We start from the raw sequence: 17,733 nt of genomic DNA on the forward strand, positions 1-17,733 counted from the left end.
TCATATAGGGTTAGGCTATAAAATACTATCGAGTTACCCATATTAAAAGCACATTTGCCCTATAATCGTGCAACAATTGGTGTAGCTAACCAAATTTAGTCGTTCTATCAAGATTTTTCAGCGCAACACAGCAAAGCTATAACAGTTTAAGCCTGCAGTGAGAATCGAAACCACGACCGCCGCTCGCGACACTCCAAACTAAATGAATATCAGTTGTGTAGCATGTTAAGGACCACCAGTAACTATTGTGTAATGAGACTTAAAAACCCGAATTACGGGTTATCTAAAAAAGGCTTAACATTTAGGATTTATAATTTTGTGTTCATTTTTTGTCATTTTTACCTAGGTTATACAGGGTGTTCCAAAAGAATTACTGCAGTAAACTCATACAGAATTAGTAAAGAAAAAACTATCCCAGAAACATATTACTTATTGCAAATCACAGACAGGCCTACTCTTATGAATTGTGAAATAATTAGTTTGAATATCATACACATGTTACAATAACTGTAGAAACTGTGTGCCGTTAATTTGCTGACACTAATTGGAGCGTTTCTGCATATTGTCAAACATCCGTTAAAGTTCATCAGGTTAAATTATTTGGATAACTCTTGCTATTTTGTCCTTTTAATTTCCATGTGGTCTTGGGATTGTCTGCATACACAGACCCTTTCAATTAGCCCCAAGATTGAAAAAAAAGTCTGGAGGTGTTAAATCTGGTGAACGAGGGGACCACCGACCACGGAAAATCACGAGATTCCCAAAGACGTGATAAACTGCATCTTTCATACATTTATTTTTACATATTTATGCCTTCCTTGCAATTTCAACTTTGACAACTCGTTTCATTAGTGTTAAAATAAGTGTGGTAGGATTCTAGACCAGCGCCAAAGATTGTTTTCTGATAAACCAACGACATAGAAAAATTCTTTATATGTCGTTGGATAAACGTATAATCACATTCGTGATTTAGGGAATTTTAGACAATCTAAACTGCGTTTCAAAAGTACAGTTTCACTTGACATGTAGAAGCCAGCAGGGGGTAATACTAATTTACGGAATGATGAATGGTCGGAATGGTCGGAACGCTCACTAATTTACGGAATGGTCGGAATTGTCGGAATGGAATGAATAGGGCCGAAACTAATTTGATGAATGGTCGGAACGGAATTAACTGTCGGAATGAAATGAACGAAGCTGTAGGAACAGAATGAACTGTTGGAATGAAATGAACGAAGCTGTAGGAACAGAATGAACTGTCGGAATGAGATGAACGAAGCTGTTAGGGTTAGGGTTGGGGTTGGGGTTGGGGTTGGGGTTAGGTTAGGGTTAGGGTTAGGGTTAGGGTTAGGGTTGAACTTTCGGAATGAAATGAACGAAGCCGTAGGAACAGAATGAACTGTCGGAAAGCTTCGTTCATCTCATTCCGACAGTTCATTCTATTCCGACAGTTCATTCTGTTCCTACAGTTTCGTTCATTCCATACCGTCAGTTCATTCTATTCCGACAGTTCATTCTGTTCCTACAGCTACGTTCATTTCATTCCAAAAGTTCATTCTGCTACTACAGCGTCATACATTCTATTCCGACAGTTTATTCTATTCCGACAGTTCATTCCGTTCCGACCATTCATCAATTTAGTTTCGGCCCTATTCATTCCATTCCGACAATTCCGACCATTCCGTGAATTAGTGAGCGTTCCGACTATTCCGACCATTCATCATTCCGTAAATTAGTGTTACCCGCCAGCAGGCAGTATATCACAATTTATTATATGAAAAACATTTAGCTTGTAGAATTATAACATTTTGTTTTAAAATTTTTTTGGGGAATAATCTTTAATCATCAAAAGTTTACATAACTGAGTAAACAGTACGTCTGACATTTTAAATTAAAAAAAAATGAAAATTGAATACATTAACTAGTCCAATAATAGTTTTAGTCTTTTTTTTATTTTGCAAGTACTCTTATAAGTATTAAGTATATATATGTATGAATATTAGCTGACAATGTCTGGTGTGCTAAGTGCCATTACCAGAGTTTGTGCCAAAACAGCAAGACAAACTGTTACTAATCCAACAAGATGGAATAGTTCATTAAAGTAAGTTATTACTAAACCTCATATAGGAAGTATATAAATGTACTACACCTCTGTTTATGTTTTATATATTGGTGGTAATACAATATTTAATATTATTTTTGGAATGCCAATAGCTTAACCTAAAGCTCTCCTAATGGGGGTTATGATTACGGCCAAGGCACATACAAGTTATAGAGATCTTGAGTAGGGTTACTTCATGTGTACCGTATACAAAATGTTGCATTTATCTAAATTAAAATGTTTTGCTCTTTATCATGCAAATGACTAATGAAAACCTTTTGGGAACACAATACTTACCAATCAAAATGTTTACTCTTATGTTAAATGTTTTGCAATTCCTCTGACAGATTAACATTTGCTGTACAGCGTCGAATAAACTATCCCAGGATGTACAAAACTAAAGTTGTTCAAAGTGATGGCTCGATTGTAACGATAAGGTGCAGAGAACCCAAAAAAGTTTTAAAGGTATATACCATGGGTGTGCAAACTGTGATAACAAGCAGCATGTGGCTCTCAGTTATGATTTTTTTGGCCTTGTAGCTAAAAGACAATATAAAGTTTCCCTTTTGATATCTTATTTAACATTGTATTGCATTGTTGTCCAATCAGTATTTTATTGTGACAAAATATATCCACTGTGAAACAATTTTGCAGTTTAAATGCTTCAAAGAACCAAGCTTTTGCTATCAAAATAGCACAGTACACAAAACAATATCAATAAAGATTTTATGTACATTTGACTGATCACTGTTTGCTTACAAATTTCCTACTTAACACACAAACTTTTCTCTTATTATTTGTTATTAGTTTCCAGTTGATGTCACACAAATGTCTCAGGCGCAAAAGACCGAGGTTTGGTTAAGCCGGAAAGGAAGCAAGCAGGGTGTTGAAGAAATGGCCGTAGAAACAAATTTTGATGTACAAGATTATTCAAAATATTGGACAAAGTGAATGTGATTTTATTCCCTTGGAAATTCTCATATTCTTGGTATGCCATTCCTTGGCAGGAAATACCGGCGAACTCATGCTCCAAGACAATAAAACAATTTGTATTCCGCTACACAATAAAAGCTATACTTGTCTGTTGATCATTGTTGTAAAAAAGTCATTTTGCAATTAGTTGACTAAGAACAAGTCAAGTGATAATTAGAGCAAGCCAATTCTAAGTCAAGTCCTTGTTATATAAATTTGAAAGTTAAACTTAATAAATTTGTTAAACTCATCAAATGATGAGCAATCATTAAATTTATATCAAAAATAACAAAAATGCATCATATAGTAGCAAACTGTTTTATGTTGAAATATCAAGATAAACTACCCATTTAAAAAAAATGCTAAATGAAAACAGTTTATCTCTAAAAAAATCATTTGTCCAAAAGACTGAAGTCAAGTCATTTTGTCCCAAAGACGTTAGTCCAGTCATTTGAAAACAGTGACTTCAGTCAAGTGATTGACTTATTGCATTACAACACTGCTGTTGAGCATACAAAAAAGGTAGTTCCCAGCTGAGTGGCTATAATAATTTAAGTAGATAGTACTGGCTAAAAGTCGAAAACAAAAAATAAATATCATGGTTAACTAAAGTCTTTGAACAGTGGTGTGGTCTATTATTTCATAGGCTTTCAATTTGTGGCCTCTGGCTCTGGTTTCAAAAAATATGTCACTGAACATCACAAGGAAGGCCTCTAAGTCGTAATCAAAACCACAAATAGTGTAATGGATAAATATTTTAAATATTATATGCTAGGTGTTTACCTGCTGCGTTACAAACCTTGCCATAGACAATACTTATTTGTTAAGACTGTTCTACAGTGATATATAAAAGTCATTTTGAAATGACTTGCGTTTTTTCAAAATAAATAACCAGTTCCAGTCATCGGCTGCCCAAGTAAAGTCCCAGTCATAGTAAGATCAAGTCAAATCACAAAAAAAAACTGCCAAATTCCTCTGATTATAAGCAATAAGTAAAAATAACATAAACACAACATATAGCATGTAAATTGTTTTACGTGCAAATATAACCTATTTTTTTTTAAATAATTGCTTAATGAAAACAATTTGTTTTAACCTAAGTAATTTGTCCAAATGATTAAAGTCAAGCCATTTGCACAAAGGACTTAAGACAAGTCATTTGAAAACAGCGTCTAAAGTCAAGTCATTGCAACACTGCTGTTCTATACAGAACCACAAATAAACCCAGAATAGACTTATTTTTATTGATCATTAGACAACAAACGTAACAGTTAATCAAACATACTTGAACTTAAATAAAACATTTAGGAAAAGGGGTGGTACTTCTTTAGAATTCTTCATAAGTGAAATTATGTCACCACAATTACTTGCTCTACAAAAGCAGCACTCTCTTTTGTGCATTGTGCATAGACAAAAAAATTATTTGCAACTAAGATCACAACTTGGCCTTTTGCATGGTATTCATCAGCTTCTCCAACTTCATTGCCATCATCATGTTGCCATCTATCTTCAGTTTTCCTCCCATGAAGGCAGCCGTTGCATTCAACTTGCCTTGAAACATGGCGACAAAATCATCGGGGCTCATTGTCATGATGCAATCAGAATCGCCGTCACCCTGAGCAACACTGCCACTTCCATTTTTAAGGTCCACAATCCAGGATTGTGGAGTGTCACCTGTTGTGAACAAGAGTCGGACAAATAACGCAACAGAAACCACAGATAGCAGACCGACTATCAATTTTATTCAACTTTTTGGAAATATGGAACCACTAATTTCACTCTGTGAATCTCACTAAAGAATCTTACAGTCATATAAATAAGGTAAAAAGCAAATTGTCAAAATGTTGATGTTACCTACAAGGCCTGGTTTAGAAAATACTGAGAATGTTTACTCAAACTTGTTGACCGGTATTTAAAAAACAGTGCTCTACATGTGGTTCATAGTCTTGTTTTCCTTAGAAATGTATAACACTATAATATTTTTAGAATTAAAAATATTTTGTCCTAAAATAAACTAAGCCAATTAAATTTATACAAGCCTAGCATGTGACGGTAGTCAGTGAACATAATACCTGATAGCACAAATTTATAGATGCCATTTGTTGCTGCTACCACCTCTGTACTCAATGATGCCTCAATGCTTTTAAACACCTGATCAACTGCACCAGACCCACTGTTTGCCGCTGCATTCTCTTTTGCTTTGTTAAGCTCAGTCGCAAAGTCTGCGGTTGAATCCTCCAAAAAGAAATCAAGTATCAGTGACTTTCCTGAAAATGACAAACACATTTTTTTCTTGATTACAATTTTATTACTTATTACTGCAGTGTTGGTACATATTGCAAAATCGAAATCACATAGCACAGGTATAAGTGAACTAAATAAAATTTTGAATATTGGTATCTTTGATAGCTTAGGATTTATTGTATTAAAAAGTGATGCAAAAAGTAATACAATGATGGAATTTTCATGATAAGCATAACATAATTGATAGTTCTAGATTAGGACTTCAATCAGGTTTATTAAACTTAACACTAAGTTAATGGGGAAAAGCAGCCATACAAACAAGTTTTACAAAGTGTTGAAGGCGGGTACAAATCATTATAAATGAATCAAATTAAAGCCAAAACTGTTCTGATAGTAAAAGTAACAAAACATAAAAATAAACAGAGACTGAAAACATTTACTTTGGAAACGCTTTGCAAAGCTTGAACCAATCATCACCAATATCTACAATGTCAACCATTTCTTCTTTTTTGGTACCTGGTTCCACAGCATATTGGTCCATGTCTGTGATTCCTTCCTTTATTAAAAGCTCATCATCAATCGCAAAGTTCCCTGTGAATTCTGCGTTCTTGGTCAAGATGGCATAGGCAGCATCTGCCATAATCTCTGGCTTTCTGCACTGTGATGAAACATCTTTACCGCCTAGCATCTCCATGGCTGCGGTCAAGATAGCTAAAATAGAAAAGCAGTTACTGAGCGGTGCATTTGAACTGATTAAAGTTTTTCTTCTAGTACTTTATTTAAAACATACTCAACTGTTGTATTTTAAGTTAATAAATATTCTTTGAATCAAATAATCTTTGTACAATTATACCTGTTTTAGGCCAAAGTGCATTAACAGCAATTCCCTTTTCTTGAAACTCTGCAGCCATCCCAAGAACACACATAGACATTCCAAACTTTGCCATACTGTATGCTGTGTGGTTTTTGAACCAGATTGGTTTCATGGATAGGGGTGGACTGATATTTAAAATATGTGGCTGCTTTCCTTTTTCTTTTGCTTCAAGAAGATGTGGCAGACATACTCTAGAGCTGTGTTACGTATGATTAACTTTTTTTTAGATATAGGATCAGTTACAAAACCTTTACATAGAAGAAGCGGCCTAATTATCTAGTTATTCTTGTAACAGCTTAGCTGTAGTACTTCATATCAGTATGTTTTTAAATAAACAATATTTTTTTTTAATTCTTTAACTGGTCTACACAGTCATCTCTAAAGTGTAAACAAAAAAGTACTTTATTGACCTGGCTAACAACTGGTGCAAACTGCAAATGCATATTGCATACCCCTTGTTACATACAAACAAAAAAATTAGAGCTCCACAATTTTAACCAATTTTGCAAGCCAATATAAATATATAGGTTTTTACCATACCAAAGGTAGGTTCCCCTTGCATTAATTTGGTTCATGAGGTCATATTTCTTCATTGGTGTATCAAGGGTTCCAGTCAGACTGATGGCGCTGGCGTTGTTTACAACAATGTCAATTCCTCCGAAGGTCTTGATAGCTTCATTAACAGCAGCCTCAACTGTGCTTTCATCCCTGACGTCAACAATACAAGGAAGACATTTGCCACCAGCATCTTCAACTGAAAAAAGAGTTTGATAATATTTTTACACACATTATATAAAGTGCATCAATTGATAATAATGAGTAAAATTGAAATGTGAACAAAACATTATCCCTGAGACAGTGGACATAATAAATTTTTAATATGGAAACTATATGCAAGACCCATACCCGATATAAGAATTAAAAACACCAAAATTAATATATTACACACCTAAATTTTGAAAATGGCTGAAATGTGGTAGGATTTCGAACCATAGTTGTTCAAAAAACGTTATTGCACACTGTAAAATTTGGCGCTGCACACCCAAGATCTTGACGGGAAGTGCCATGAAATGCAGACCATATCAATTTCAAGAAGGCTTAAATTACAATTTTCTTGCAAACATACTTTCTTTGGCTGCTGTGTATATAGTTCCTGGTAGTTTCGGATGAGCTTGGGCTGTTTTTGCAGCTATCACAACATTAGCCCCATCTTTTGCTGCCTTTAGGCCAATAGCTTTACCAATTCCACGACTTGCTCCAGTGATGAACAGAGTATAACCGGCAAGCTTTCTAAAACAAAAAAGGAAGCCTTGTTGAAAAAAGAAGTATATAGATAAAATGACCCTTTAAAAGAGCAGCGACAAGGGTTATTGCACCTTATTTTATTTAACAGTGTTGGCCATAGAATGTTTTAAAGATGGAAACAGAGGATAAATTAGTATTTTGAATTAATTTAAGTTAAACACATTTTCCAGGTATATTAAAAAATCGGTATCGGTTTCTGGTGTCGGTTCAAAAATTGTAAAAAATCGGGTATCGGTATCGGTCCAAAAAATGCATATCGGTCGATCTCTAACCGGAACCCCTAGAAAAAAAAGAATGTGCACCCTGGTTTTCCATATTTCATAATTGTTTAAAATACTTGTTTGGTTACTGTAAAAAAGTGGTATGATTCTAGACCAGCACCGAAATTAGACATTAGTTAAAGGATTAAGTAACAATTATTTAAAACTACACATATGTACCGCTTTTATTTCAATGCATGTAAAGTGTTAAACAACAATTTATAGAAATATAAACTAAACAGCGTAAAATAGTTTGCATTACCCAGTATTCATAGTTGTTTCCAAGGTCAGATGTGCGTGATTAAGCAATAATATTTTGGGGGTAGAACCGGCAGTACAAAGTCCAATTAGGGTACATGAGTAGTGTTTCCCTACAAAATAATAACGCTCAAATATAGACAAAAATAGAAATGTATAAGTAAAAAAAAACGTAAATGCAGCTTATCGAACTTAAATATTAATTAAATAAATGTATATATTTGTCTTTTTTCTATTTTACTAAAAATATTTGCAGAGCAGTAACTATTTTTTTCTTTAAATGTATTGCGATACATATTCATTAAAGTTATTTTAGACATTGATTAGAAATTTTTTTATAGTTATACATTTAATGTTTTCATAACACAACGATAAAATCCACTTTTTCAACATTTAATAAATTTCACCTAAAAGATTTCACTGATCAGTGGCAAGTTTAATTTATTGATAGTCATCCTGGTGCTACGGACTAAAATAAAATAAGCGTCCATTTCTACACATAGCGACGAGAAAAATAATTATTGGAAAGAACAAAATGTCTAGGGAATTTAATGCCGAAAAGCTCGAACCCTATAAAGCGCCTTTTTCTGTAATTTCTTTAATTGAATCAATCGTATCTCGCGAAGAATTACAGCTCGTTAGGTCATATCTTGGTGAATCTTCGATTGAATATTGTCGTGATTTACGCAGTGAGGTTAGTAAATTCTAAAAATTGCCGTTATGTATTGATGGTGTATTTGCTATTATTGAAATTACCCAACTTCAATTTTTTTGGAATTTAACCATTCCTTTTTCTACGTAAATTTAATTTATGCTGTTTTGTAATAGCTTTATAATCTATTGTGAAAATACTTTAATAAATTTTGATTTACCCCCCAACATAATTTGGTACCTTTTATTGAACGATGTTGTTATTTTATGTTTTAGTTGGAAATGCTTCTTGAAATATGGAAAGAGATTGGGGAGCAAACCGAACCACCTACTGTCACCAAATCAATTGATAACATAACAATGTTTGACCCACCTAATGCTAGAGAAATGCTGACAATGCAAATCAAATTGCTCGCCCAGGTAATTTTAGCCTTTGACTTAATTGGAAAATTTTGAATATTTTTTACTATCATAAACATATTTAAAAATAATTTTAAAACTTAAAATTGTATTGTCACACAATGTTCTTAAGTCACTGTTGGTATATTTGTACTGGTAGTGACTCTGTAGGTTTGTTTACAACGGCAGACATCATATTCCACCGCCTTCTTCTGCTTACATGCTTGTGTATCTACTGTCTTCGCGAGAGATCGCCTCTCGCTAAGGCAAGAATAATTTCTCTGGTCTCCCTTGCTTTCCCTCTAGTCGACCTTCTGTGATGGAATAAACTAAGCAAGCTAACACTACACTATTTGTCGGCAATCACCTTTCAAGATATGCCGTACATGTTCATATCACTTTGCACTTGCTCAATATGACAACATCTTTAAGCTAGTTACTCAAATGGGTAGACTTTTAGAATAAATTATTAAAAAGTGTAACAATGCTTAGTAATATGGTGTAACACATAACCATGAATGGGAAGAGGATTTTACTCTCATTTGTTTTTAAATATATTTAGGGTATACAAGAAAAAAATGGAATGCAAAGGAAGGGAAGTTTTTCTGGTCAGGAAGAGAAAGTTATACAATATGCACTTATTTCGCAAACAAGCACTGGTAAATCAATTGTATAGAAATTTTTATCCTAATGAAATAGCTTGTGAATTCTTATTGCATTAGCTTTATCACAGATGTCTTTTGATATTAAACTTGCTCAAAAACAAGACTACCGTACTCAGTAAGAGTCAAAATTATGAAATTGTTTTTCACTTTTTTCACAGTTTGTAGATGTATATTCATTGTAGTACACAAGGAATTCAAACAACTTAACATATTAAATTAATTTTAAATGTCATAATGTAGTGCATTACAACATATCCAACCTTTTGCATCAGTACTTGGTGATTTTGATGTTTTTTTATTTAATCTCCTGGTCAGTCATTGGAAGTGGTGGTTAGAGTTATAAATATCTTGGATTAGGAAATAAACTACAAACTATACAAGCACTATGGACAACAAACTTCATTTGGTTCATTTTTGTTAACCTTAGTTGTATTGTTATTGCTAAGAGAGTCGGCCATCCACTCCACTAAGAAGAAACAATCACGAGTTTGCATACAATACTTCTCCAGTAAAACTGAAACAAGTCCAGAAGAGCATAAATGCCAAAGACATCGATAAAGTGGCGGATTTAATAAGGGATGCATTGCAGAACGAATGCAAAGCACTCGAATATGACATAGCATTCATGCAGGTGCGAAATTATCCAAAAATGCTTTGATTTGTTTTTTGATTTAGCCAAAAATTGTAAATAAACTATTCTATATAATAGCACACAGCATTTGAATCGTATTTTTGAATCGGTCAATGTATATTAATTGCAATCTCTTAGTAAAACCGCTATCAGGCTTCTTTCATAAAGTGTTGTTTGTTTGTGGTGACTGGTGAATATACATTTTTTTGATCGTCAATCATCTAAGCTAGTGTATTCTTATGGTTCATTTTTTGCTATGTTTAGAAATGTATTGAAGATGAGCACGACTTGGCAAGGGACCGTCCTTCCAGTCCAATAGCAGAACCACCGCTGTCCAAACTGCGAGAAGTGCGAAAAGCACTAGAAACGAAAACCTTAACGAAAGCCGATGTAGACCACCCGCTGGCTATTCCAAAAGACTCGTCTTTGCATGGAAATTTTCCGAACAAACTAAAGCAGTCAACGCCACCGTCGCCAAACAAACCTAAACTCAAACCGTTAAGCGGCGATGCTACACGTTCGAACTCAACAATGGGCCGAGTGCCAGGTTTGCATTCCCTTCCGAGCAGCCCAACTCAATCGAGAGGTTTCAATAACCGTCCAATGAGCCAAACTCGATCAAACAACGTTGATTTTCAATCACACGAAAACGCTATTCCTATCGAGTGCTGGGTGGAGCCGTCTTGGACTAAAAGTATGTCGTTCTCGGCTCCAGGGAGTCCCGATAGTGGTGTTTCGTCACGACCTCCAACTCGGGACTTGGCCTCGATACAATCTACCTTGCAGAATTTAGAGGTCACCACAAGAACAGATATCAACTCGGATCGTACGACATCTTCACTTGGCTATACCACCTCCGATTCAATCGACTGTATACGTGATGAATATCGGCCAAAAGGGCCCCGTAGCGATTCCAAAGTACCTTTAAATCATATTAAACCGATCAAACCCGCCCCGCCAACTAAACCAAGGATTATGCCGCGACCGCCAGCAAAAAGTAGTTCCATCAGAACTCAAAACATTAGACAGGGAATTACTCATGGTCGGTTTGCACGAAAATTGCCGAAAACCCCAATATCGTGATCTTTAACTTTGTCGAAATAAAGCGTAAAGTTAAGGGCGAATGATTAAGTCATCAACCAGAACCTGACATCTCACTTTCCGTTACTGAGATTCCAGAAATGCGATGCTTTGAAACTATAGCAAGCTGTTTATAAATAAATAAAGTTGTGTCAATTTTAATGCTTAAAATTTTGAACTTACAGCTGTTTATCACTTTATGCAATTAACAGTATGATACACGTTAAATTGCATAGCTTTTCTTGTTCGAAGCAAACTCTTGCAGTGTTCTGCATTTACAACGCTTCCACCTGCCTTTTATGTTGCACTGTGAAACGCCCGTCTTACTGTGTTTTTTATATTAGATTGTATTTTTGTCTTACATGCTTTAAATAGATTGAATAACGGACAATTGTTGTGTTTTCCTTGTATTTGATTGGACGAGCCAAACAAAAAATACAGAGACAACGTTTTGAAAACGTTAAACGTTTATTGCTATGGCATCAAAGTTTATTGCACACCAGTACATTACTGTTGTGAAAGTGATAACCCCTGGGTCTTGTCCAACATCACACGAAATGCTTCCACGGACGCCAGGTCGTCACCCTCATCCGACGAGTCCCACTTAACTGCCAATTTCCAGATTTTTTCAAAACCCTCGTCTGTCATTTTTACACCTACAAAACGTCGTATATATTTGGAAAAGTATTTGAATTTGTGCCCGCTGATATGTACATTTTGGGTATTAGGATCCAAATTAGGTCCAATATTTATAGGCTATTACAACAAAAACTGGTTAAACAAGGCTGAATATACCAATAATTTTTTTCTTAAAAAGTCCACGGGTGTCTTCGGCTATTTAATCGATCGAATCAGCATTAAACACTTAGGGGACAAAAATAGGGTCACAAAGTTATATTTTATTTTGAGTTTCTAGTTTTCGTGGTGGGAATTTTAGTTTTTCTACAATTAATTCGCATCGTGTTGGTTATTCGAGCAATAAAGCTACACAAGTAAAACTAAGCGGCTTTAAACGGACTGCTGCCAAACCTACTTTAAGCCAACATTCTGTGACAGCTGCACAGTGCAACTAGATAAATTGAAAAAAAAACACTGAGCCATACGCCTAGGCTACTCATACCGACCGATTCCGTCGAAAATCTTCCGAATCTCGTCCCGGGACCGCGGCTCGAAGAAATCGCGTTCGAAAAGCCCGCGCTTGGTGTAAGTGGAAGGGTTGACCAGGCCGTAGGCGTCGTACTCGTCCCCGTAGTTGGTGTGGTCGCTGATCCGGCGGACCCGCGGCGCCGGGACGTCCGAACGCACCGTGGGAACACCAAAGGTCCGTTTCTCCTTGGCTGACTGGATGGCGTTGCCTGTTGCGCAATAAAAAAAACTCGGGGTTTAGCACTACTCATGTTTACGCCAATCTCGATATGGATTTAAGGAGGAAAAAAATGATTTTTTGACGTGTTGGAAATGGATGGTATCTTGATGTGGCGCACTAGAAGTGCTTCAATAGCTAACTTATTTTCGAATCTGTTGCCTTTCTATTTTGATAATTAATGTATGTAATTGTAAAACAACAGAACAAAGGAAAAGGAAAATTACCTAAATAACATGCTCAACTATATATGCTTTATTTATAATGACGCACTTGTTTCTCAATCTTTTTTTCGCAGCGACCCAAATACTACATCGTATAACACCGAAGCTTTGGCGACCCAATTCTCGATATAACAAACTTTTTGTAAGATTAACACAAATAAGGCAATAGCAATATTAAACTCAAATTTAAATAATATGAACCAAGTCTTCGTCTACCTCTTTTTTTACGTACAAATAAAATACTAATAAACCTAACGAGTATAGAACTACCGTACTGCAGAAGGCGACCCAACAAATCAAACGGCTGCACAATTTTGGCTCGCAACAGTCGCAACCCATGGTTGAGAAACACAGGGCAAAGGTTGAGAAACACAAGGTGTGATCGGTTATGGTAAAAATGTTACTTTGAATTGTTAAGGTTGGTTCACACTTGGCGCGTTTTGCTTCTGGCGCAAAACACTAGCGTTGTCCAGTTCCCACATAACGCGTTGCCAGCGTTTACGGTACATTTCCTCACTCCTAAACCTAACCGAAAACGTCAAAGTTGAAATATTTTACCTTTCCGCAACTATAAGCGCTTTTTTACGCTTTAAGCGTCCACGTTTTTTATAGCCAAACGCGTCTAATTGGAACTAACCTTAACACTAAAATATCAAATATACTTTTTTTGCTACTTACCAACAGTGGCACTTATTGCGGAAGACGTTGTCATGTGATTGGTAAGTGCTGAGTCAATCTGCTTACGTAGCAACGGGATTTCTTCTTTGTTGTCTTCTGGAGCAAGTGTTGATGAGTCGTCTGCAAATTTGTCTTTCCAGTTCAAGAAGTTTACAAACTTTACGTAATCCAGTTTACAATCTCCAACATTTTGGTCGGAACCTTCGTCCACGGTGCAGTAGTGCATCAGAGAGGATAACAACTGGTTGTCTATCGGTAAATTGAATTTCCAGCAGGCATCACGAATATTTTGGGCCTCGAGATAACCCTTATTGTCATGATCGTAGTGCTTAAATGCGGATTTTAAATCGCTGAAATTGTGGTAATTGGCTTTTTTCAAGTGCTGCCTTACAATTGAGAGAACACCCCTCTTTCTATCTTTGCCCAACAAATAGTTACGAGGCGAACGCATGTGCAAAAGGTCCCCGACGCCATATTTGTCTGGAGCAATGAGAATACCAAAAGTGTGGTCCGGTTCAGTGTTCTTCGTATCAGCGATTGGATCATGTGCCTGACCTAACCGAGGCTGAGTTCGATTGCGAAAATCATCAACTCGTTTCGACACGATTAAGGTAGTTCTTTCGACTGGTGTTTTATGCATCCAAGTCAAAGTTTCTGCCATTGTCCTGCCGTCGTTGTAGTGCGGAGTTTCCACTCCGAAACGGATGGTTCTGGGATTGTTTTTTCCCCAGTCGTACTTCCGGTCGTACATTTCTCCAACGTCATAGTCATGATGTGTGACGACATAATTGCTATGCCCTTCTTTTATTTCTTCTAAAACCTCTTTTCTAGTTTTTCTCGGGTTTATTATTTCACCAGCTTCTACGTCCAACTCTGTAGGATTCCCGTAGCATTGTGTCTGATCAGGAACAGTATCACATCTATTATTTTGAGTTAATTTTATTTTGCGACACTGGCCTAAGGGTGTGCATTTGCTGGCGTACAGTTGCTCTTTTTTGTCCAAAAGTTTCTGCTGAAAAAATGTTTTTGGTGACGGGTTTACTAGCTCTGCTGCGGCTATAGACGGCTGGGTGCTCATTCCATGGGTTATTTCATTAACAATATCATTTTGAAAATCTTTGGCATCATTCTGCTTTTCTACCTGTGAGTAGTATCGAAGACACTCCTTAGCTGAACCTCCCTGTTTAAAAAGCTTACCAGCTATTCTTTCCGGAGTCTTGATTTTCGTAGAAGCCAACATGTTTATTGTTTACGTAATTTCAGCAGCAAACCAAAAACAAAATATGCCCTTAATTGATAGAAACACCGTAATAAAGTAAACGAATATATTTTTGTTATTGTAACCCACGCAACTATTGTGAGCGAATAAATTGATTGAACACGTAACAATAAAAGATGGTCTTAAAATATTACATGCTTTAAAATAAACATGGTTTAAATTTGACTTGAAAACATTTGTATTTACAATTCGGTTCCATTTTCTTTGTCCAAGTTATAAAACATGCTGACTGCTTTAAGCATCGATCGTGCAACTGTAAAAAATAAAGTATTAATAAGTAAGGGCAATAAGAGTGTTTAATAAAAAGAGGGGGCACCCGGATTTGAACCGGGGACCTCTCGATCTGCAGTCGAATGCTCTACCACTGAGCTATACCCCCGCCACGGTGAATAGAGCGAAAAGTTACGTTACGAACGTTAAACGCGTTATGACGTATCTTATTGTTGGGTAGACTGGCTTGCGTAAAATGTAACGCTTGCCTTTGATGTGTAACGCCTGAGTTCAATCAATACTCCTCATTCAACAGGACCTTATTTGTGGAAGTAAATTAATCAAGTAAGGCCCTCTGACTCTGAGAAATTTATAGGAGAGATGCAAAATAGTGGCACTAATCCGCGACAAAACCATTAGCAATTTAGTTTTATTTTTTGAAAATATCACAGATTTCTAAATGTACTTAAAATCCAAACAACAAACGATATCATTTAAATAAGAAAAATTACATTCTAATGGACTGACAAAAATTCGTCAAAAAGGCACATTTGATTTAATGGGCAAACTTTTAATTTTGGGGCCGTGACGGTATTTTTAAGAACATTTAAGCATGCAGGTGATGTTGTAAGCTAGGGCTGTCAATCCGAAAGCTGAATAGCTATTCAAAAAACATGTAAAAGTTTTAAGCGCAAAAAACACAGAGTGCGTTTATTTTGGTAAAACTTTAGGCTGGAAAGAAGTTATTCACAACACACAAAAACATAACCAAAACCAAAACGCTATCAAATCATAGAGTTTATTTACCTGGATTAAATATGATGTTATAAAATGGCATAATTTATTTCCCATTATGCCGCTGTCATTTTTTTTACAGCAAGTCGGTCATTTATCTCCTTCTTTGACCGCATTTCAATGAACTATAGTTACCTACCATAGGTGTATTTCAGAAAATACATATCGCTATAGGCCGTAACGTAAACATACCTAGATTATCGTTGTAGTAATAATACTGGAAGGGAGCATCTGGGGCTAAATCCGGATTACATATTTCAGCATGAACAAATCCAGCAGAATCTGAGTAAAAATAGGTCATTTAATATGCCTTAACGGTGCTTAGCCTATAAATACAGCCTCCCTAATGTTGATAAATGTTAGCTTAACTTTTAAATGTAAAGGGTTACTAAATTTGTTTGGCTAAAAATCGGAACGCTTCCTGCCACCAATCCAGCATTTTTGTCATTTAAGTATGACGTCACAAAAATACGACATAGCGTGAGGTTAAAAACACGTAACTTAAAGATGCCTTACCCATAAAGACTATTTTCGGGTAATACTCTCCGTCGAGTTTGAATTTTGAATCGTGCGGTATTTCTTCGTCCATTAGATTGACCATTTCAAACAGAGATGCCATTTTGGCGATGAACCTTTATCAAGCCACAGAGATTACTATTTCGTTATTATTTTAATTTCAATCTAAAATATTTTTGTATGTTTTAGCCTACTTACTTATTGCTCCTAAATTTTGGCATAAGCTCCCGACAAGCCTTACACCACCTTTGATGAAAAATAATCATCATGGGCTTCCCAGTAGCAACTGAATCTCGACAGGCTTCAGGGTAAGTCTTCCACTGAATGTGTTCGCCGAAACCTATGAGATAAAGCAATAAACTAAAACAAAAACTTTGACAAATTAACAATTTTGCCAGTATAATCGTCAGACACAAAATGCGTAGGCGTAATTATGGCAATTTTTTATTATTAATGAGTAGGCCTATACAAAACTGAACATGTCAATGTTTACTACAGACCATGTTTAACATCAAAGGCATAGTTCACTTAACTCTAATAAGTGGAAAACCCAAACGAAAATAAATAAAATACAGGCGAAATTTTGAAACATGTTTTCTTGCCTCTGTGAAGATCTTTGCTGAGTGGCGGCGGAACACAAGCCGAAGCCCGGAATTCCAGTAAAACAACGAAAAGCAGGAACAACATGCTACCCTTCATAATAATTATCCGTCACAATGAAAACTCAGTTGACCGCACTGCAACAGAATGCAATATATCACTTGGCCTTTCTCACAGTTGTGCAACTCACTTGCACTACAAATCAAAAAGAGATACGTAGCAATAACCAAATCACTTTCCATACGCACCAGTTGAAAAGCTCTTGAATCCAAAGTATCGATTTTAAAAGCACTTTAAAAAAACTGGAACCTATGACCGACCGTAAAAAATTGAAAGTGTTCTTATGATAGGATTACGGAGGGACTTTTTATGTCGCCAATTACAAATTTGTTGACGTTATATATATTGAAATCGCTTGTATGTGCTTTGGTGCAATTTGTTACAAGTCCAAGAATAGTAAGAGTTATTACGGCAGAATTTTTTACGTAACGGACACTGTCTGTGGAACCATTGAAATTCTCGCACACATTTTTTCTCCTGAAAGCGGAATACCTATATAGATATTGGTTGTTTTGCTATGCAATAATAAGTAATACCTTGGTCCGCACAACGACTCACTGTAAAAAGG

At 35.9% G+C, this 17,733-nt stretch overlaps 4 protein-coding genes, 1 non-coding gene and 1 pseudogene across 5 annotated transcripts; 2 read left to right on the plus strand and 4 right to left on the minus strand.

The window, feature by feature from the left end:
* Positions 1-1,949: 1,949 nt before the first annotated feature.
* LOC146163790 (large ribosomal subunit protein mL55-like) lies at positions 1,950-3,177 on the plus strand. The gene is made up of 3 exons (XM_083382715.1): positions 1,950-2,101; positions 2,449-2,566; positions 2,909-3,177. Exons 1-3 carry the CDS (start codon positions 2,010-2,012, stop codon positions 3,050-3,052), a joined length of 354 nt encoding a protein of 117 aa, XP_083238841.1. The 5' UTR covers positions 1,950-2,009; the 3' UTR covers positions 3,053-3,177.
* Positions 3,178-4,298: 1,121 nt separating this feature from the next.
* LOC146163791 (hydroxysteroid dehydrogenase-like protein 2) lies at positions 4,299-8,120 on the minus strand. The gene is made up of 7 exons (XM_083381207.1): positions 8,019-8,120; positions 7,318-7,481; positions 6,732-6,945; positions 6,171-6,388; positions 5,834-6,028; positions 5,146-5,340; positions 4,299-4,747 (listed from the first exon to the last, which is right to left on the minus strand). The coding sequence occupies exons 1-7, from the start codon at positions 8,027-8,029 to the stop codon at positions 4,509-4,511; spliced, it is 1,236 nt and encodes a 411-aa protein (XP_083237333.1). The 5' UTR covers positions 8,030-8,120; the 3' UTR covers positions 4,299-4,508.
* Positions 8,121-8,591: 471 nt separating this feature from the next.
* Positions 8,592-11,602, plus strand: LOC146163792 (uncharacterized). Its single transcript, XM_083382544.1, has 5 exons — positions 8,592-8,708; positions 8,942-9,085; positions 9,627-9,723; positions 10,176-10,360; positions 10,625-11,602. The coding sequence occupies exons 2-5, from the start codon at positions 8,948-8,950 to the stop codon at positions 11,441-11,443; spliced, it is 1,239 nt and encodes a 412-aa protein (XP_083238670.1). The 5' UTR covers positions 8,592-8,708; positions 8,942-8,947; the 3' UTR covers positions 11,444-11,602.
* Positions 11,603-11,947: 345 nt separating this feature from the next.
* Positions 11,948-14,945, minus strand: LOC146163793 (EF-hand domain-containing family member B pseudogene; annotated as a pseudogene).
* A 221-nt stretch (positions 14,946-15,166) lies between these two features.
* LOC146163794 (thioredoxin domain-containing protein 12-like) lies at positions 15,167-17,204 on the minus strand. Its single transcript, XM_083380591.1, has 5 exons — positions 17,108-17,204; positions 16,704-16,845; positions 16,506-16,621; positions 16,182-16,271; positions 15,167-15,237 (listed from the first exon to the last, which is right to left on the minus strand). The coding sequence occupies exons 1-5, from the start codon at positions 17,202-17,204 to the stop codon at positions 15,167-15,169; spliced, it is 516 nt and encodes a 171-aa protein (XP_083236717.1).
* On the minus strand, positions 15,292-15,363 carry Trnac-gca (transfer RNA cysteine (anticodon GCA)). Its single transcript has one exon. It is a non-coding gene; the product is annotated as a tRNA-Cys (tRNA).
* Positions 17,205-17,733: the final 529 nt, after the last annotated feature.

The sequence above is a fragment of the Ascidiella aspersa genome, chromosome 2 (genome assembly GCF_963924565.1).
Source record: "Ascidiella aspersa chromosome 2, kaAscAspe10.2, whole genome shotgun sequence".
Classification (NCBI taxonomy): Eukaryota; Metazoa; Chordata; class Ascidiacea; order Phlebobranchia; family Ascidiidae; genus Ascidiella; species Ascidiella aspersa.